We start from the raw sequence: 21,763 nt of genomic DNA, 5'->3' as shown, positions 1-21,763 counted from the left end.
AGATGGTGTTTAAGCTAGACTTTAAGAACGAGTAGAAGTTTGGTCTGTCATAAGTGGGAAAAGGGATAGGGAAGTCATTTTAGACAAAGGAACCAGCATTAGCAAAGGGATAGAGGTGTGAGGTAGTAATAACATTAAAAATATTTACACAGACATCATCAAATCCAAATAGATGTTCTAACTAAGCAGAGTAGACATCGATCATAGACAATCTGGTGTGGCCATATTGTTGCATACCCCTTAACTGTCAGCTCCAGAGAGAAACCAAAGTGTTACAGAAATGCTGAGTAAAACCATAATTTAAAAAGACACATGTACCTCAGTGTTTCATTGCAGCACTATTTACAATAGCTAGGACATTGAAGCAACCTAAATGTCCATTGACAGATGAATGGATAAAGAAGATGTGGTACATACATATGATAGAATATTGCACAACCATAAAAAGGAATGAAATTGGGTCATTTGTAGAGTTATGGATGGACCAAGAGTGTGCCATACAAAGTGAAGTAAGTGAGAAAGTGGCTTCCCAGGTGGCTCTGTGGTAAAGAACCAACTTGCCAAGCAGGAGATACGGGTTTGATCCCTAGGTCCCCTGGAGAAGGAAATGGCAACCCACTCCAGTGGGAGTGGGAAATCCCATGGACAGAGGAGCCTGGTGAACTACAGTGTGTGGAGTCACAAAAGAGATACAACTTAGCAACTAAACAACAGCAAAATAGGTTGACCTTTTCCCTATAAGCCTTACTGTTTGGTTGAGGAAACAAGACTCTCAGCCTAAGGAACATTGTAAGGACACTTGCCCAATGCGTGGGACATGCTGAGTGCATGCTGTATCTTTTCCCTGAATTAGAGTAATCATGAAAGAAATGGAACTTGAAATTGGTCTTGAGAAGTATTGAATAGAGGGAAGAATATGGAATTAGGATCAGAAGTGCTACGGTCTACTCTCTAGCAGTGTGACCTGGGCCAAAGTACTTTCCTCCAGTGTTCTCATCTGTACAATGGGTGATTTGGATTAAGCTAATAGTTCTTAATTGAAATATTCTACTCCCAGGAGGTATTTTGAGAGCAATTTTGGTCAAAATGATTGGGAAAAGCTCTTAGGTAGGCACCAAGTATGATAGATGTTCCATACACTACAGAGAATTGTCCTTCATCCTATGCTACATTTAGAAGACCTCTGGATATTCATGGAGGTGAAAAGTCTGAACATAATCACACTTTACTTACTGAAATGGATGTTTATCTTTTTATTATTACTAATGAAAACTACCCAGTAAACAAAGATTGAAATTTTTCCCCCAGAACTTTACCATGAGTTATTCACCATTTCAGACAATCACTACACTAACAACAACTCCAATTGTGGTACTTGAATCAGCAATATCACATTCCAGAATCATTCTGCTTCAGCAGATGGTAACATTCCTGATGATTCTGCATCTAGCTGTTGGCCTCTGATGACTTCATTATATCTTCTAATAAAGCCATGTATGAGCATTTACATATGAAAATACATATTGTTTCATTATAAATGACTTTTTGTTGGAGTGCAATTGCTTTACCATGTTGTGTTACTTTCTTTTCAGCAAAGGGAATCAGCTATATGTATATGTATATCCCCTCCCTCTTGAGCCTTATAGATGACTTTTGTTTTTTCTTTGCAATATAATTATGGCATAATAGGTGCTTTTCAAATTATTGCTTACATCTTCATTATAACTTATTCTTATGGTTTTCTTTCCATGAATCAAGAAAGAATAATAAATACTTATAATAAAAAATGGTATGCTGCTATGGAGAACAGTATGGGGATTCCTTAAGAAACTAGGACTAAAACTACCATATGATGCAGCAGTCCCACTACTGGGCATATACCCTGAAGAAATCATAATTGAAAAAGACACACGTACCTCTGTGTTCATTGCAGCACTATTTACAATAGTGAGGACTTGGAAGCAACCTAGATGTGCATCAATGGGTGAATAGATAAGGAAGTTGTGGTCCATATGTACAGTGGAATATTACTTAGCTACAAAAAGTAACACATTTGAGTCAGTTCTAATGAGGTGGATGAACCTACAGCCTATTATACAAAGTGAAGTAAGTCAGAAAGAGAAAGACAAATATCATATGTCAATGCACGTATACAGAATCTAGAAAGATGGTACTGATAATCCTACTTGCAGGGCAACACAGGAGACACAGGCATAAAGAACAGACTTTTGGACTATGTGGGAGAAGGAGAGGGTGTGATAATTTGAGAGAATAGCATTGAAATATATACATTACCATATGGAAAATAGATAGCCAGTGGGAATTCTCTATATGACACAGGGACCCCAAAGCTAGATCTCTGTAACAACCTAGAAGGGTGGGACGGGGAGGGAGGTGGTTTCAAGAGGGAGGGGACCTATGTATACCTATGGCCAATTCATGTTGGCGGATGGCAGAAACCATCACAATGTTGTAAAGTAATTATCCTCTAGTTAAAAATTTAATAATAAATAAATAAATAATGATGTGGTGGTCTGATAAGAGTTAAGAACCAGCGTATTCAGTGATCTCTCAGGGCCTTTCCAGTTCTAATTTTCTGTGGGTATAAGAAATGGTTGGATTTTAAGAGAGGGAGAAAGCATTCCACGATGGGAATGACACCAGTGATGTAGCCAGGTTTAGCAGGGGTTAACGTGTCTGCAGACAAGCCAGGATAGGGCAGAGACTTCCTCTGTGCTTGATCTTGCCATGTTCCCTGGAAGCCACTCCTTTTATTTCCTCCACCCCTCAGTGTAACTGAAGACTCCTGCGGGAACTGCCAGGGCCAGCATTACAGGAAATTGCCTTGTGGCCTTCTCTGGTTACTTTCCTCAGTGACAGAAGACAGTGATGGCTTCCTGTCTGTTAGCTGGGTGTTTCTGCCTCCTTGTTCTGCCAAGTTCCTAAGAAACCTTAGCTTCTGCTCCTTACATTTTTGTTCAGCTCCTGTTATTGGGATTTTTCCCCACTGTCTTGTCCAGCTCCCTTGCCTCCAGCCTCCTTGCTCCATACTAGAGATCTGAAAACTTTGGGTCCATAATAGACAAATGTTATGGGACACCTAAAGGGCGATGTTTGAAATTAGGCCATAGCTACAAACAGATAGCACTTCAACTTTGGCAATGCCTGTTGAGTCCACTCCCTAGAAAGTGATGAATGTATCGTCTGGTTACATACTGGTTTTATTTTCTTCTTACTAATTATGTGTGTTCATTGAGGACTACTTGGAAAATACAGAACTATATGGAAAAGCCAATAGAAATGATCCATTATCCCAGGAAATATAGTACTCAACATTAGACAAAGGGAGCACAGTGTCAGCGAGGATTCAGTTCAGTGCTGCTGTCTCCCTATTCTCTATTCCATCCCAGCCTGCAGCTTCTGCCTCCCATGGCACCTCTTGATCTCACCCTTATGAAAACTTGCCTGTCCTGTATACCATAAAGTGGAGGGCAAACTGGAAAGTGTACAATAGCACTTACCATGTCAAAGGCATAGGAGAGAGATAAAATATCTCATATCAGGAAGGTGTTTGGAATCTAAAACAGCAATATTTTGTCATAGCTCTGCCATCACTACCTTATTACTGAGGTGTTGTGGTGATAAAGGGTTGCGGGAATGTCTAAAGAGATAAGAGACCATCTGAGAAATTCACAGTGCTCCCTGGGAAGCAGGAAAAGGCTCACAGTACAAAGAGGCAAGAATGATTAAGTGTGAGGCTGGCTCATAAAAATGCCTTTCTCTTTTGAAAAAAAAAACAGCCAAGATCAAACAAACAAACAAAAAAAAAGTTGGATGATACTAAATCCATCCCAGAGATAAAGTTCTTATTTCAGATAATAGTTAGAATTTATGTTTTGCTTTTTCCCCAAGGTGGATAGGGTCAGAATGGCAGTTTCCAGATTTTTGGATCTTTGCATTGAGACAGAAGACTTAGAAAACACTAAGACATAAGGATTAAGATCAAGGCATTGGAGTCAGCCAGACCTATGTTCAAATTCCAGCTCCATGAGGTCATCAAACATTTGTCACATTGGGAATGCAATGTTGGACAGCACAGATAAGGTCCCTGCTTACATGGAGCTTACATTCTAATGGGGGGAGACAGATGTTTAATGTTGAAAGGTAGCATCGTGGTATGATTGGAAGTAACTAGGGGCTGCTTGGGGTTGAGTGGCAAGGAAAGGACTCTCTGAGAACAGACAGTTGAACTGAGACTTGGGTGGTAAAAAGTGGCCAGCCATCAAAAACATCTCTGGGAAGAGCATTCCAGGCAGAAGTGACAGCTGGGACAAAGGCCCTGAGGCAGGACAAGTGAATAGATTGAATACCAGTGTGACTGAAGCAGAGTGAGCCAGGGAGAGAGCAGAGGAGAAGAAATCAGAGAGGGTTAGCACCTGGCAGGTCATGTAGTGGGCGGTGGCTTGTAGAAATTCAGCTAGTAATCATTATCATCATACAGCAAAGAAGGGAAAAGAATGTTGGAGAGTTTGAGGGGATACTGTACAATATCACCTCAGGAACTTGGATCTGACTAGCTGGGCCCAGGGGTATCACTGTAAGGTTTGAATGCTGTGCTGAAAGTGGGACCTGAACAAAACAATTCTGAGGGCAGAGTGCAGGGTGGGTATTTTCATATATCATTACATTGCTGGCAGTTGAAATTTCTCTCAAGTTCTCTGCTACAGCCACTGCTTTCTCAATGAGTGCAAGGATAGATGTTCAGTGGGACACAGGGTATGTCTAGAGTCTATTTCCAGCCCCATATAGAGAAATGCTCTTGTATTTTATGACTGGAATGTCTACTGATGAGCAAGTATTTAAGTCACAGTTCTCCAACCAGCTATCAAACTGGCTCTTTAGTGAGTTATGTTGTGGTTTGGTTGCTAAGTCTCTTTGCAACCCCATGGACTGTAGCCCACAAGGCTCCTCCATCCATGGAATTTTCCAGGCAAGAATACCGGACTGGGTGGGTAACCATCTCCTTCTCCAGTGGATCTTCCCAACCCAGGAATCATTGTACCCACATCTCCTGCATTGGCAGAAGGATTCTTTACCATTCAGCCATCTGGAAAGCCTTAGTGAGGCTTAGACATGACTTAAAAGGGTGCTTGCTTAAGATGACTTTTTATTTCATGTGACTCATGACACCTTCAAGTGAGATGATTAAGCTGCTCTGATTTATTTGGTTAGTAGGAGTGTGGCCACGGATTATGCTCCCTGGGCAGCATTGCTTCTTACTTTATGTGGTGCACTAACTTTTTTTCTATTTTCTTTTTAATAGGGAGAGAAGAAGCCCTATGGGAAGCCATGTGGGGGCCAAGACTGCAATGGGGGCTGTAAGTGCTCTCCTGAGAAAGGAGCCAGAGTAAGTTGTTGCTTTCATTGTTGAAAGACAAATAGTCACAGGAGCCGATTTCTGAAGTGTGTATGTTTTCTTTAGAATTAAACTGCTTAGAATTTACTCTTGTGACCTCATGGAGCAAGCAAAGTGATGAGGACCAGCTGGAAGGAGCTTTGCAAACGAATGATAGACAGAACTAGATCAGTCAGTCTCTGAAGGACTGGGAAGAGGTTTCTTTCATTGACTCAATGCCAAGGTTTCCTCCAGGTTTCATCTGGAGTGTTTCCAAAAGGCAATTAGGTTGTGCAGATTATGATATGTTTGTAGATACATGTAAATTTCCATAGCTCATTTATATCCACTTGGTCCTTCCCTACCACTCTGGGGAACAAGTGGTCTGATTGTTATCTCCAGACTAGGATGTGATTCATCCAAAATCAAGGGTATAGGGTAGCCATAAAGTCTAAAAATAGAGGTGATTATACATAAAGAATGATCTATGACATGTTTCATAACATTACATGATTTATTCAATACATTGTCCTTTAATAGCCATGCCCAGTTCAAATTGTTGTGCAGATTGCAATGAGCACAGTGCCTTGACACAGCATTTCTATCAATCCTCTATGCATATGTGTGTATTGCCCTGGATGACTTGTATTTTTGATTTGCACTGAATAAACCTGCACCTTCAGTATAACTCAGCCAAAGGATTCAAGGGGATTCAATCTACAAAACAATAAAATCCAATCTATTAATATGTTTTCTGAATTTATGGCCACCCGGTAGAATTCAGATCTTCCGACTTCCAGCATTGTATCTGCACTCTCATCACACTCAAACAAGCCTAAGCGCTTACATTGTCAAAGAAAGGTAGCATTAATAGGTCAACCAAACCCTCAAAAACAGCTGAACGGAGAACAGAGTGACCGCTCCACCTCCTCTTTCATTATCTTCCATTTGCAGGAAAGTGAAATGTCAAACTCTGCCAGAATTTGAAGGAAAAGTATAAAAAACCATCTCTAAATCAAAAGGGGCCAGACCTATTATATATTAAAGGCACAGACTTAGAGAATCATAAAATATCAGAAAGGAAAGATATCTTCATGAGCTTCTCATCTTAACCACAGTTTGTATAGAGGAAATATACTCTGAGAAGGAAGATGACTTCCCAGGGTCACACAGCAAATTGATGACAGATTCAGACTATTACCTGGGTCTTTTGATTTCTCGCCTATTTACTTTACCCACTGCTGTCTCCCAGGGAAGTCTTGTTCACTCTAGCCACTGAGACCCATGTTCTTGCCTCTGATCTACAATCAGGGAACACTTTGGAAAAAAAATAGTAATTCTACAACAAATATGTGAATACGTTCTTAAACAACAGCAAGCAACACAGACAAAGCAAACATCTCCCTTGATGTTTTCACAGTCCCACAATTGTCTTTCTGGTCTTTCCTGTATGTGATCAAAGGTATGTATGAATGTGTATAAAAATATTGGGTTGGCCAACAAGTTCATTCAAGTTTTCCTATATGATCTTATGGAAAAACTAGAATGAATTTTCTGGCTAACACAATAGTTTCATTTTCTGTTTTTCTCCAAAATATAACAGTACGTGTATATTCTGTGCCTTTTTTGTTTGTTTGTTTGGTCAAATGACATGTCCTTAAGATCTTTTCCCTCTACCCCGCAGTTTAATTTAGCCATTACCCTTTTGGTGAACACTTATTGTTTCCAAATTTCTGCTATTTTAAAAAATGAAAGTGCTGCAGTGGAAATCCATGAACAGGCCTCCTTGTACTCATTTTTAGTATAGATATAAAGGATCAGAATTACTAGATATAAGGGCAATGGGCATTTTGAATTTTCAAAGCTACAAGTACCCCACAGATTATCTATTCTAATTTATTTACACTCCCATCAGCATTGTTGTTCAAGAGTGCCCAAGTTTGTGTACCCTTGCCAGCACTTGACATTTTTGCTAATATGGGTGAAAATCATTCCAATTCCCAGACTCTATATAAGCTTAAGCATCTTTTCACATATTCATTGCATGTTTGTATCTCTTATGTGAATTTCCTGGACATATCCTCTCCCTATTTTCCTAAGGGGTGATTCTTATGGATTTATTTTACCCCCCAAAAAGATACAGCAAATAAAAATGGCTCAAGTGGAAGCAGATGAGATTTGAAGTTTGACACAGAAGGGCATTTCCTGATGGATTGTGGGGGGTAGGAAGTTGCTCGGACCCTGAGAAACTGAGAAATAGTTCTGAACTGTTTGTGGGGTTGGGGAGAATTTAAAAGTAGAAATTTTTGTATATTCTGAACAGAGGTCAGTCCTACACCAGGCGAACATGCTTCTGATGACCTCATTGTTTCACCCCTGGCTGAGATTTTGATCTTTGAAGATGGAAGGCAGTAGATTTCCTCTGTGAGGAGCTCTCATCTGGATTCCAAACATCTGGGGCCCTAATCTGGCTTCTCCTTTGAAAACATGAGTGGTTGAAGGGGCATGGGATGGAGAAAAATAGAATATCATCGCATAGATTTTTTTCTTCAATATTTAAAAGACTCAATATCCACACAGTCAAATATGTTCCTAAAAGTTTGTTTGTGAAAGCCTGAAGTTTCTGGGAATGTTTGTCGAGGTTCGTGAACCAAACCAAACTGTATTTCTTGAGTCAAGAGCATGGATGTCCTATTTCCCAAGGAGACCAAGAGGCCAGCGCATGTGGGGCCGATCCCGAGCACACGGGTGCTTGAAGCTGCCCGAGCAGCCAGGTCTTTTTACTCATCCTCCCTACCCTCCTGCGTTCCCAGGGGCAAGCAGGATTGTTTAAACTGGCCCCAGAACCGTTGACCCTGCAGGGCAGCCCCTCAGTACCCCTTTTGTGCAGATGTCAGAAAGATTTGAGACTGTTTTCCTTAGCCGAGAAGAGGGCCCCATTTGGATTTCAAGCTGTTCCTCTCAAGCTCCGTGGGTTGGGAGTGGAACGGAACGTTGGGTCACCCCTGAGATATGCCACAGCCCTTGGTGGGCCTGCCTCCTGCCTTGGGGAGACATTAAGTACATAGCTTGCTGGACAGTGTGTATTTTTTCTTTGACAAAGCCCTCTTGAACTGACTAAGACATTTACACAACCCCTTGCACTCCTGTGTGACTAGGATCCAACTCTTTGGGGCTTAAGTCATCTCAAACTGATTTCTCGAAGGTATGCCCTACCTGTAAAAAGTCCTTGCCCAACGTTGCTGGGCCACTTTGTGCTTTCCAACGCATCTTTTTCTCAGGGTCTGTATCATAATCTGTATGCAACAAATAAGCTATTAAGTGACTTGTCCAAGGTCACTAGCCTGTCGGTGGCTAAATCATCCTAGTTTAGGAGAATGGCAACTTTTTTTTCTTTTTGGCTGTGCAGGATCTTAGTTCCCTGACCAAAAATCAAACCCATGCCCCCTGTGGTGGAAGCACAGAGTCTTAACCACTGGACCACCAAGGAGGTCCCGAAAATGGCAAAGTTAAAAATGACATGCCTAGTAATGTTACATAAAAATGTTCTCCCCATCTCCCCTGGACATTTAAATTTGGATTTAATCTTTGACTTCCAGCTTTCTTTCTTGAGGGTAAGTGTTTTTATCTGGAAGAAACATTTTTTTTTCCCATATTTTAATTTTTAAAAACTTTTTATTTTGTATTGGGGTATAGCCAATTAACAATGTTGTGATAGTTTCAGGTGGACAGCAAAGGGAGTCAGCCATACAAACACATGTATCCATTCTTCCCCAAACTCCCCTCCCATCCAGACTGCCACATAACATTGAGCAGAGTTCCCTGTACTGTACAGTAGGTCCTTGTTGGTTATCCATTTTATATATAGCACTGTGTACATGTCCATCCCAAACTCCCTAACTATCCCTTCTCCCAAGCAACCTTAAGTTCATTTTGTAAGTCTATGAGTCTCTTTCTGTTTTGTAAGTTCATTTGTATCATTCCTTTTTAGCTTCCACATATAAGGGGTGTCATATGATATGAAAGAAACATTCTTTTGAGTTGTTCTCCTCCCTAGTATTTTTTTTTCTTCAGCCATTGGATTGATCAAATCATTGTAGGTTGGCATTTCCATCCCTTGCCCTTTTTTTCCCCTGGATTTGAAAGCTGTCCCTGCATTATACTCCACCAGTGTGTTTTCTGAGTTGGGAGCAGGCAGGACTGCTGGTTTTGTTCTGAGCCTACTATTCCTTACTAACATTTCAGAGTTTTCCATTTTAAAACAGAGTGTTCTGGTGTTTGCATACAGCGTGGGGAGCTCCTACTTATCCATGCCACCTAAGGGTGCATTATTGCACAAAATCTCAAACCCTGGGAAATGTTTGGATGCCCCCCATATAAGGGCTGTTGGCCCCTCTTTTATGGCCTGGGAAGCTGTGTCCTAGCTAGAGAGCTGATGCGGCTAGCCTGAGTTTCACATGAAACAGCCCAGGTTTCTTAATTCTTTATCTCTGGCTTGCATCATGCTGCTTCTTTGGCATGAAGTGTGTTTCCCATGAATTCCAGAGCTCAGATGCATTCACCACCAGCCCTTAAATTTACTCTCCTCCTGCAAACAGCTGGCGTTCCCTGTGTCAGCTGACTGGTGCCATGGCTACCGAGAGGCCGTTTCATTTTTTTTTCCTGAATCAGGGCATTGCTGTGCACATCTTTCCCTTCTCGCTGGGTGCCCTCCCCCACACCCATGCCCTGACTCACTACTACCACAGACACAGTGGTCCTTAACCTCTGTGGGTCCAAAGCGACAGCAATTCACGCGCATGACCTCCTGGGGTGGCCAGACCTTGTTCCAGTTACTTGCGCTCAGGAATCTTGCCTTCATTGCCCACTGACTCCTCACCCCTGTACAGGTTGGCCTCACTGCTCACGCTGGTCACCACTAACCTGCCTATTGCCAAAAACAATGGACGTTTTTCATTCTTACCTTCTTTGACTTCTCTGCTGCACGAGACACCGCCTTCTTTCCTGAAATGCTCTGTGCCCTTGGATGTCATCATGCTTTACTCTCCCTATTCCGACTGGAATTCCCCAGGGTTCTATCCTCATCCTACTTCCCTTCTCACTGTAGCTCTCTCCCAGGAAAAGTGAAAGTGTTAGTCACTCAGTCATGTCCGACTCTTTGCGACCCCATGGACTGTAGCCCACCAGGCTCCTCTGTCCATGGGGATTCTCCAGGTAAGAATACTGGAATGGGTTGCCATTCCCTTCTCCAGGGATTTCAGCTACCACCCATACAATGATAGATATTCAGTCTCTAGTTCTAGCTCAGACCTTTCTCCATAGCTTCAGGTCAGCACTGTCAGTTTCTTGCTGGGTATCTCTGCTAAGAGTTTCACTGGCACCATAAACATGTATTACACAGAATTCAACCAGTAACCCTCACCAGACACGATACTTCCTAAGTCCTACCTATTTCTTCCCCATCTCAGTGCATGGCCCCACCAAGCACTCCATTCATTGCTCAAGCTGGAAATCCCAGAATTATTCTTATCTTCTCTTTCTTTCCCCCACTATCACCTCCATTTCATCATCAAATCCCATCTATTTATCTTTCTAAAGAAAGCTCAGAAAATCCATCCACATTTCTTCATACCTGTTTCTTCAATCCAGAGCTGTATAGTTTCTTGCCTGAGTTCCCTTAATGGCCTCCAGACTGCTCTCCCATCCTCCAGTCCCACTGTTTCCCATCCATTTGCTACTCTCCTGTCATCTTTCCAAAACATAAATATGATCATGAAAATGTTGCTTAAAATCTCTCAATGGCTCCCCATAGATCTCACAATAAAATCTTAACTCTAGCAGGCTTATCAAGTCCTCCATGGCAGGCCCTTGACTTCTCTCCAACATTCCCTTTCATCACAAGGAGCCTCCCTCTTCAGAAAAAGAAACAAGACAAAACCATACACAAAAATGGACTATTTACAGTTCACAATACCTGCTGTGTTATTTAATGTGCTTCAGGTTTTATACCCGCCACTCCCTTTACATGTCATTCCTTTTTGTATGTGCTTCTACTCTCTCTATCTTTTCTCTGCTGACTTGCTTCTATCTACCCATCCTTTGAAACTGAACACAGACTTCACCTCCTGAGAAGCTCTCCATCATTAATGGTTATCCACTCTTCTCATCCTGAACTGCAGCAATCTAATGATTTGTCTGCTTTCCATTATCTTTATGAAGTCCTTAAGGGCAAAGACTTGGTGTCCTTAGACTCTACAGGGGCAGTAGGCACTTACAAACTGTTTCACAAAGGTCTGACCAACCAACTAGCCAATATGTTTGGGTATGGTTCCAGCCTTGCTCATCTGAATTAGCTCTTAAGTTGCTATGAAGTAGATGAGAGTCTCTTCTAGGGAGGAATCCATTCTGCTAAAAGAAGGCAGAGAGCCAGGGCAGTCATTTCCATAGCTCTTCTCAGTCCTGTTCACTGTAAGAATTGCAGCTCTTTCTCACACTCTGGTTCCCATAGCTTGCTTTGGGATTCTGCTCTACCTAACTCCTCTGGGTTTTTGACCTTGACCTCTTCTTCTGCCTGATTGCTTCTTTCTCAGTGTCTAGCAATGTCAGAGACTTGGCAAAATGCTGTTGTTTAACTACCAGCAATTCATTCTTTTTCCAAGGTGAGGACCTCTTCATGAATAATTATGAGTCAAAGATAATTGCAAACTTTCTTTTTGACACTGCTTTCACCCTTCTCTCCACCAAACCTTTTGCTTACAGCCTCGTAGCCTTATGGTTGATGGTCTTCACTTGCCCTTGCTCTTCCTTGTGGGGTGAACGGGAAAGTGTCTGTGCAGGGAAGTAGCCACTGGGTGTTTAAAGGTAGGGGAGGGAGGTTAAAAAAAAAAACAAAGATCCCTGTGTATTTTAAATATAGTTATTTAGGTCAAGGATAATTGATGATAATGTTAAAAGTCAGTGTCTCTGCCCTGAGTCAAGATGCAGTCGTAGCCCAGCAGATGTTTGTGGTTATCTTAATCCTCTCTTTGATCACACAGGGACAGTATGGGATTTCTGGAATATATTATCTGTACTAGTGAGGGAGGCTTCTGTTAGAGAGGAGCCAAGGAGCTGGAGGAGGAGATAAATACACAGCTGTGGAGTCAAGGGCACTGCTTTAGATACCCAGAAACAGTGCCAGGCCTGAGCTCTGCCAACTGGATGACATTAGGCTGGTGCTTCCCCCTCTCAGGGTCCCAGTTTAACCATCAATAAGTGAGGGTTTGGGCGGGGTGATCCCAAAGAACCCACCCGCTCTGATGATCCAAGTCAGACCCTGTGTTACTGTACTGTGACAGTTCCTTGCCCCTAAAGTGTCTTATCGCACTTTCTAGTGTTGCAGTGAGATATGGAGGGCCATGTTTGACAGTGTTTTACCTTCTGGAGGGGTGTCTTGGCAACTGCCTCAGATGGAAATCACTTGCCTTGGCTTTTTAGTTCCGATGCTGGAAGCGCCTAACAGCTGAAGTTGCTCCCCTGCAGGAATGCACTGTGCTCTCCTCCTTGGCTATCTGGCTGGTGTGATATGAAGAGACTCACAGGGATGTCGCCTTGCCACACGCACCCTCCCCACCTTGATATCTTCCCTCCCTGGCCAGCTTGCAATTCTAGCTTTAGAGACCCACTCCTTATGTTAAGCATGGCTGTGTCTTTGCATTGCTTGAATCTGTTGCATAGGCTTCTCTGATAAGAGGAGGCAAGCTTATCCTGAATACCTGGGGAGGAGCAGTGTGCACAAATCTTTAGGGACTTCCTCAGTTTCCTTGTGCTGCCCTGTTCAGCCATATGTCAGAGACACTGGATATCAAGACATGGGTGAGCATCTTGCCCACCGATGTGTGACATGGTCTCTCCTCCTAGGGTCTGCCTTCCTCTTCCCTCCCCAGCCATATACAGGAAGTCCCCTACACACAAGCAAGTTCCATTCCAAGAGTGCGTTGTAAGTCCAATGTGTTCTTAAATCCAACAGAGTTAGCCTAGGTACCCAAGGAATACAATTGGTTATGTAGTGCTGTGCTGTCGTAGGTTAATTATACTTTTCACCCAAATAATACATGAAAAACAGATAAACATAAAAATAAAGAAAACATTTTTAATCCTACAGTACAGTACCTTGAGAAGTACAGTAGAACAGCACAACAGCTGGCATACAGGGGCTGGCATCGAGTGAACAGGTAAGAAGAGTTGCTGACTAGAGGGCGGAGAGGAGGTGGGAGATGGCAGAGCTGAAGGATTGTCAGCAATAGGAGACAGAGGGCAAGCTGCAATTTCATTCACACCTGATGTTGATGTATCGCATGTTTGCATTTTTTTAAATTTTTTTTATTAGTTGGAGGCTAATTACTTCACAACATTTCAGTGGGTTTTGTCATACATTGATATGAATCAGCCATAGAGTTACACGTATTCCCCATCCCGATCCCCCCTCCCACCTCCCTCTCCACCCGATTCCTCTGGGTCTTCCCAGTGCACCAGGCCCGAGCACTTGTCTCATGCATCCCACCTGGGCTGGTGATCTGTTTCACCATAGATAGTATACATGCTGTTCTTTCGAAACATCCCACCCTCACCTTCTCCCACAGAGTTCAAAAGCATGTTTGCATTTTTGAACGTTCACAACATGAAGGTTCATATGTAATGGACCTACTGTAATCCTCTCTCCTCTTCTTGCTGTTTTCTGGTCTCTAACTGCCTTCTTTCTCCTTCCTGGCTTCTCTCCCTCTGGCTCTAGCATTGCTAGCGCTCCATCACTCATTCTCATTTTCCCTAGCGTGGCCTCCTCCCCTCAGTTACTTCCCTCTGCTTTCAGTGGCCTGGGCTTGCTTCCTGTGTCACCAGTCCCAGTTTTTTCTTCTCTTGGAGCACGCATGACAGCAGCAGGAGATGGGAAAGAGAGGCTGAGATGTACTTTACAGAGGCGTTGCACTTCTCCAGAGATTCTAAATCTCAAAATGTGGATCAGTGGTCTCCAGAAATGGTGGGGGTGAGGGAAGGGGAGGTTGGCACATTCAGTCCACTGTAAAATCAGCATAAAAGAAAATATTATGATTTCTATTTCCATTTAAATTGAAAATGTCCAGAAAGAAATTAAGATTTGGATTTAAATGATTTAATTTATGTAAAGTACTTAAAACAGTGTGTAGTGCACTGAGGGCTATCTAAGTATTAGCTATTATTATCACTACTATTCAGCCTTTCAAATATGTAATACACATATTGCCACTGGTACCCTCTGTTGCGTATGCTTTGTAAGGTATTCTGAAGGAAGAATGGGAGCCCACAGGTAGAAGGGTTGACCCTGGGCCCCTTACTCGTTTTTTTCCTGAATGTATACCAGAGATATTGCTATCTCCTTGGGTCCAGTTAAGCGGATTTCTAGATTATACTGTCTAACTACATTAACCCTCACAAAATGGGCAAGTGGCTTAAGAAGATGCCTGCAAATAAGCCATGTATTGAAGGTAATGCCAATAATGTAAGAACATGAAAATGGCAGTGCTCACATTTCTCTTACTCCTCGAATGAATTTTTCCATCAGCCTCACTGTGAGGGAAAACCCATGACAACCTAATCATATGTGACAAGAAGTCAGCAAAAAAGTAATTCAGGGATAATCAAAAAGACTACATGAAATATGGATTTATGCCCATTGTCAGTAATGAAAGATCTTGCCCTAAGTGCATATGGTGCCTTGAAATATTAGCTAATAATATAATGAAGCCATCACAATTAATAAGACATTTGACATGTCATATATTTCATCTTTATCTCATTTTCTATTTATTGTGTGTGTCTCATAATATATATGTGTGTGCATATATACATATATGCAGAATAGGACGTGTATATAATTTATATAATTACTAATAATATAGTGTGTACACATATAAAGCATGCTATATTTTTTTAACTGCAAAGCATGCAACCAGGAAGATAGCCGTACAACCAACTTTAGAGCCTCACCTTAACAACTGTACAGAAAATAAAGAAATGGGAATGTCAGGAGTGAGACAGCAAAGAAATTTTAAGATGATAAAATCTCAAACCTGCAAGACTGGATCCAAGCCCCAAGTGGCATATCATAGTTTATAAAAGGCTTTCCCAGCATGCACATGAATGCTCTTTCCCTCTCTTTAAATATGAAGGCTTTTGGAAGAAGCCATTTCAGAGAGGTGAAGAGACTTTCCCAAGGTCCCTTGCGAGTAGCGTAGCAGAGATTTGAATCAATTATTCTATCCCCCCTGCTCAGTGTTCTTTCTACCATGTCAAATGTCCTCTTAATTTCATGGCCGTAATCAGCTGAGCTCATCATGGTCGGATTGTTATGAATGGTAGAATAGTTGTAGTGGAGAAAATCTGCCAAAGAGATATAGACCTGATATCAACAAATCTATCATCCTGCCCCCACCTCGTGAGAAATAACCCCTGACCGCATGTATAGCACCTGTTTATATCCTTGTCTGAGTTTTTAAATGTTTTCCTAGTATCTCAGTTTTTTAAAAGTTACAAGAACTGAAATCCATGCATAAGGAAAGCCTGGTTTTCATCTGTGATTGCAAGTCTTTTGAGGCATTACATAAATTTTTACAGCTCTGATACAGACCTGTCCCTTTCTGCAGGCCACTCACTGTATATGCAGTGGAGTTAGAAATGTGTATAGATGAAACAACCAACTGTATGTCAAGGAAATAATATAGTGTCTTTTCTGAGAAAACTTGCATTAATGGAAGTCTTCCAAGAATGTTTAACAAAATTAATTGCATGGCATCTCTTCTAAGCTATAGAAGTCGATGGGAAAGAATGTGCATTGCTTTGCAGAAATTTGCCTTGCTATCATCTTTTCAAAAGAGCTTTTATTTTAACAAATAAAGCAGATGGCCAATTATTTAATGACCACCTTTACTTACAGAGGTAGAGGTTCTAGACTATGTTCTATGTTTTATTTTTCTCATTGTGTTGCATCAGGTTCAAGCCTATTGACAAACTTTTAAGGAAACACTCTGGAGAATATAGACATATTACAAGTACCAGACATGAGACTACACACAGACACACACACACACACACACACCAGCTAGCAACAGCAACAGCCCTTAATTACGCAGCACTACACCATCTGATTGAAAGTCTGAATGGCAGAACACAAGTCCTCAGAAAGAGGTATTGGTATGGATGGGACTGAATTTAAGCAAACTCTTCTTTTAAATTATCATGACAAAAATGTTTCTTTAGGAAGATAAATGTGGTGGGGGCTGTGCAGAATGGATTAGAGTTAGAGACAGGATAGGCAGATAGAATGCTGTCTATTTTTAGAGCTTATGAGGCATGTCACAAATCCCCTAGCACAATAGAGTGGAAACTTTGCATTTCCTGCTGCTCAGATCCTATCTTTCTTTAAATGATTCTCTGCAATCTTGAATACACACACAAAGACACATACACATTCAAGGAGAGATTCGATGACAAGGGCTTGTCTTCATTTTAGGTGAAGATATCACCTTCACCTTTGGGGCTTCCCAGGTAGGGCACAGCAACCCACTCCAGTACTCTTGCCTGGAGAATCCCATGGACTGAGGAACCTGCGGGCTACAGTCCATGGGGTCGTGAAGAGTCGGACACGATTGAAGTGACTTAGCACACACACACACACATCACCTTTTTATCTTTTTAATTAACTGAAAGATGGTACTAGCTCCTTTCCACCATATTCATCTAACTCCTTGGAAACCAATATCTCCATTGATTAGTCCCTGCTATTCCCAACTGAGAAAAACTCATCCCCAAACCAAGTGGAATCAGCAGCACTGAAATGACCCTATTTTGATTACAGAAACGACTGTATGATGCTTCTCTTCATCAGATGCTAAAAGCTCCAACAGTTACTATGATGCCCAGCAAGAAAGGCCAGCTCAGTGGGTTCTGAAAGAGCTTCTGTTTCCTACTTGATACATTTCATTGCGGGAGTTATGAGTGAATGGTGGAGTTTGAAGAATCATGAAAGAAAGAAGTCATTGGTTCATAGAAGACAGATCTTAAAGCTTGGTCAGCAGAGGAATCTACAGAATGCCTTAGAATGGTGCCCTTTTCCTGAATTACCAGTTGGGACGTTAGCAGGCTCTGTGGACTTAGCAATTGATTTTGCTTACAGTCAAATGACAGCTTTTACAGTTTTTGGATGGTTAAGTTTTACTCCTTAATTTTCGAAAAGCCAAAGGAAAAAATGTTCATTCCTTTAGACCCCAGGAAGATTAATGTATATGTTTGTTTATGAGCCATATCAAAGAAACCATGGTCTCTGTCCCTGTACATGTCTTTGCTAGTTCAAGTAATTGGAGTGACTTGGCATTCCACTGCTTTAGTTGGGTTCCTCTTGGATCTGACACCACTCAGTGGTTGCAGCCCCCTTCATATGTTGCTGGGGGAATGCCAGTAAAGCTATGAGTAAACCAGGGAGCCGGGGAGAAACAGGCTGTGGGGCCTAGAATGGAATGAGGGGTAACCAGGTTTCAGGAGCCAGATTTCCCCAGAGAGAGACAAAAAGAAAGCAAACAAAAGGAAGAGACAGGTCTAAACAGGCACCCCAGACAGGGCCCCTGTGCTGTAAGAACAGAGCCTTAAACTTCACAAAGCTCAGGAAGGGAAGGGAGCCAGGGGTTAAACACAGCCTTTGCAATTCACTTGAAGAATGATTAACTGAACACACATAGAAAAGCCACACATGTTCATATAGAGCAACATTTATTATTCTTAAAACCCACTTAGACACTCCATGAATTTAGAAATCTACCTAAACCTGTAGATCCACATAGATATTAATATTGATCCTCAGAAACCCCGAGGGTACACACCCTTAGAAACACAGACTCAGAGAGGCTCAGCAGCAAAAAAATACCGGGAGTCCCACCATGCCTAACAGTGGGCTGGTTTTTGAGGCATGCGACAGAGTTTAATGAACTCATAAAATCCAGTACTGGCACCTGGGCCCAAGCCTCCAGTGACTGGCACCAGAGTAAGAAAAATGAACTTCTCTTTGAATTTTACCTACCAAATCAAGTCCAAACCTAGCTCTAGCTCTAAGAGCAGGATGGAAGCCTGTCTCCTCCATCTCATCCTGTGTGAAACGAGGAGTCAGGCTTGAAGGCCTCCCAGGTCCCTTGGAGGAAGCAGGGCGTGCAGAGTGGCCCCCTCCTTCCCCACAGGCTCATTTACAGCCTAAAGACAAACAGCCCCCAGACCCACAATTTGACCAGAGCCCACGGGATCTCCCTCATGCCCAGCTATCCCAGGGGAACTTGATATCCTGGGGTTTGGCACCGGCTCTTCACACGGTCTCCAGAAGTTCCTGCTCCTCGGGGCTCTCCCAGCCCAGTGCCCACTCCCACACCCAGCCAGCCCCAGGGGCCTGGTGGCTGGGTCTCCAAGGGGACCTCTGGGGTCGATTCACAAGGCTGCCTCCAAGGGGAGGAGGCCAGCCTGGCCCGGAGGAGACGGCCTTTCTGGCAGGAGACACAGAATTGCCTCCACAACCAGAGAGGGCAGCCCAGGGCAGCCTTGAACCAATGACCTACCACCCCACCACTTTCACGGCCCAAATCCAGTGGCTGCTGACATTTAGCAATGGGAGAAGCCAGTTGGGAAGAAGCAAACAGGAAAACAAACACAACCTGGGAACTTTGGACCAGCTTCCAAACTGAAAGTCCTCAAATATCCCTTGTCTGCCCCCTCGCAAAAAAAGGCCCTCTTATGAAAAAAAATGGAGGACCCTTACATTCCAGGATGGCAGAGCCAAAAGTACCTCAGGAATCCTGTAGTCCAACCATTTAATCTTACGTATGGGGGTCCAGAGTGAGGAAGAGATGCAAACTCTAGGGGGTTTTCCTTGATTATGAAGGCCAGGAGTGTGTGTGTGTGTGTGTGTGTGTGTGTGAGAGAGAGAGAGACAGAGACAGAGACAGAGACAGAGAGACGATCTGAGCTGCAATCCTGAACCATGGAACTTGTGAGCAGGTATGCCTTCACCCCAGTGACCAGAAATTTTTCCCACTGCCCAGGGATCCACAGGTACTCAGGACAGGGTTGGGAAATTTTTCCATCTTGGTAGTACAAGAAATTACAGTGGTTGAGAGCACAGGTTTTATTTTTTTTTCCATTTATTTTTATTAGTTGGAGGCTAATTACTTTACAATATTGTAGTGGTTTTTGTCATACATTGACATGAATCAGCCATGGATTTACATGTATTCCCCATCCCGATCCCCCCTCCCACCTCCCTCTCCACCCGATTCCTCTAGGTCTTCCCAATGCACCAGGCCCGAGCACTTGTCTCATGCATCCCACCTGGGCTGGTGATCTGTTTCACCATAGATAATATACATGTTTCGATGGAGAGCACAGGTTTTAGAGCCAGATCTTTTAAAAGCCCATCTTTTAAGATCTGGCTCTATTATTTACTAGATATGTAAGCTTTACCCAGTGGTTCTCAACCGGCGGCAGTCTTACCAACCAAGGAACATTTGGCCAGGTATGGAAATATTTTGGGTTGCCATAATTGGTGGGGTGCTACTGGCATCTAGTCTATAGAGAATAGAGAAGCTGGTAAACATCCTATGTTGCACAGGACAGCCCCCTACAACATGGAATTATCTGACCCAACATGTCAATAGTGTCAAAGTTAAGAAACCCTGTGTCAGGCAAGTAACCATCCTGAGCTTCAGTTTCTTCATCTGTGACCTGGAGTAATAGTAACTATCCCACAGGGTTGTTATAATAATTAAATAGGCTAAAATATATAAAAACAATTAGTGCAGTGCCCAGCACAAAGTGCTCTACTGATTATTAGCTATTAGTTCCTCAAACCATCTCTTAACTCCACCTTCTCTTATAGTTACTGGTGCATATCTCTATTCCCCTTACAGCATAACTCTCTGAAATAGTTGTTTATACTCAAAATCTCCACTTTTCACATTCTCTCTCAAATCCACTCTAATCAGGCTTCATTGCCTTTGCTCCTATCTTATAAAGGTCACCAGTGACATCCACTTTGTTAATTCCAGCAATCATCTCTCAGTTTTTGTCTTACTTGACCTGCCACCAGCATTTGAAATGGCTTTTCATTCTTTCTTTCTTGAAAAACTTTCTTTGCTTGGCTTCCAAGACAGCACTCCTTTGATTCTCCACCTACCTTGATGTAGAAAGCTTTGCTCCAAGAGGAGAGGGACTTGATCTGATTTGTTTTGTTTTGTTGAATGAATGAATTAATGAATACTATTTATTGTAAGGATTGAATGAGATCATATATATAAACTACTTAGTACACATCAAGCACTTAATAAATGGCCCCTGTTACCAGTACTACTGCAACTATTACCACTGATATTTTTGCTATTATTATCATTCTCCCCTCCTGGGCTATGAGGCTTGTGAGCATGGATTAACATTTAGCTTATCTTGATCTTCTCTTATATGGAGCTTTATTCAATAGAAGAGTATATATCCAAATATCCAAACTCGGATATTTATATCCAGAAAACAGTTCCCTATGGATGAGAGTAGCTGATGAAGGCATGAGCCTAGAGCAGGGCCTTAGAGGAGAAATAGCTTTGGAAGAGCTTGATTGGGGGTGGGGTGGGTGGCTAGAGTCTTGTAGGCATCCAAAGGGAGTCACACTTAAGCCATGTCTACTCCCCTCTTCATAAATGATGAGATCATAAAAGGTAGGGAGTAGCAGTTTTCACCCATTAATCATCTCAATTCCTTCCCCCCCAGGTATGGGGGAGAAGCAGGACTGTAGCCAAATGTTAGCATGAACAGGGCTTATCTGTTGGGTTTGACAGAGTAAGCAAAATAAATTCACTTGACTCACAGTACTGGTTGAACTTCACTTTCAGTCGTCTTGAACTTTGAGCAACTTTGTACACTAATCAACTCCTATTAGCATCTGTACAAATTTGCAAGTGGCATTTATATTAGCCTGAGAATTTGGACACTTAGGGATCACCGTTAGAAAAAGTACACCATCCAAATTGTATTAGAAAACTTGTGAATACTCAAGCTATCTATTAGGTGTTACTGATCATTCTAATAACATAATTTGGCAGCATTTTGACTGAAAATGAGATAACCAAATAGTCTATTTAAACCAAGATTCTTTTTTCCATTAAAAACAGAATGGCTAGTTTTTTTTTAAAAAAAGAATGTCTAGTTTTTATAATATTTATGCTATTAACTACTGCCAATTGTGGCAGTAAATAATGGCTAGCTATTCTTTCTTTCCTTTACTTCTACTCTAAACAGAATGCCCACAGATTGGACCCTAAGAGATACTATTAA

The 21,763-nt window shown here is 42.2% G+C and overlaps 1 protein-coding gene across 2 annotated transcripts in view; it reads left to right on the top strand.

Annotated features, from left to right (window-relative positions):
- COL4A6 (collagen type IV alpha 6 chain) overlaps positions 1-21,763 on the top strand; it is a 325,810-nt gene that overhangs the window by 139,349 nt on the left and 164,698 nt on the right. For both annotated transcript variants that reach the window (XM_043895351.1, XM_043895350.1), the window contains exon 3: positions 5,324-5,407. In XM_043895351.1, coding sequence (XP_043751286.1) covers positions 5,324-5,407 — 84 coding nt within the window. The remainder of the gene's footprint in view (positions 1-5,323; positions 5,408-21,763) is intronic.

The sequence above is a fragment of the Cervus elaphus genome, chromosome X (genome assembly GCF_910594005.1).
Source record: "Cervus elaphus chromosome X, mCerEla1.1, whole genome shotgun sequence".
Classification (NCBI taxonomy): domain Eukaryota; kingdom Metazoa; phylum Chordata; class Mammalia; order Artiodactyla; family Cervidae; genus Cervus; species Cervus elaphus.
The sequence above is the reverse complement of the archived record's forward strand: the minus strand, read 5'-3'. Positions and strand labels throughout refer to the sequence as shown.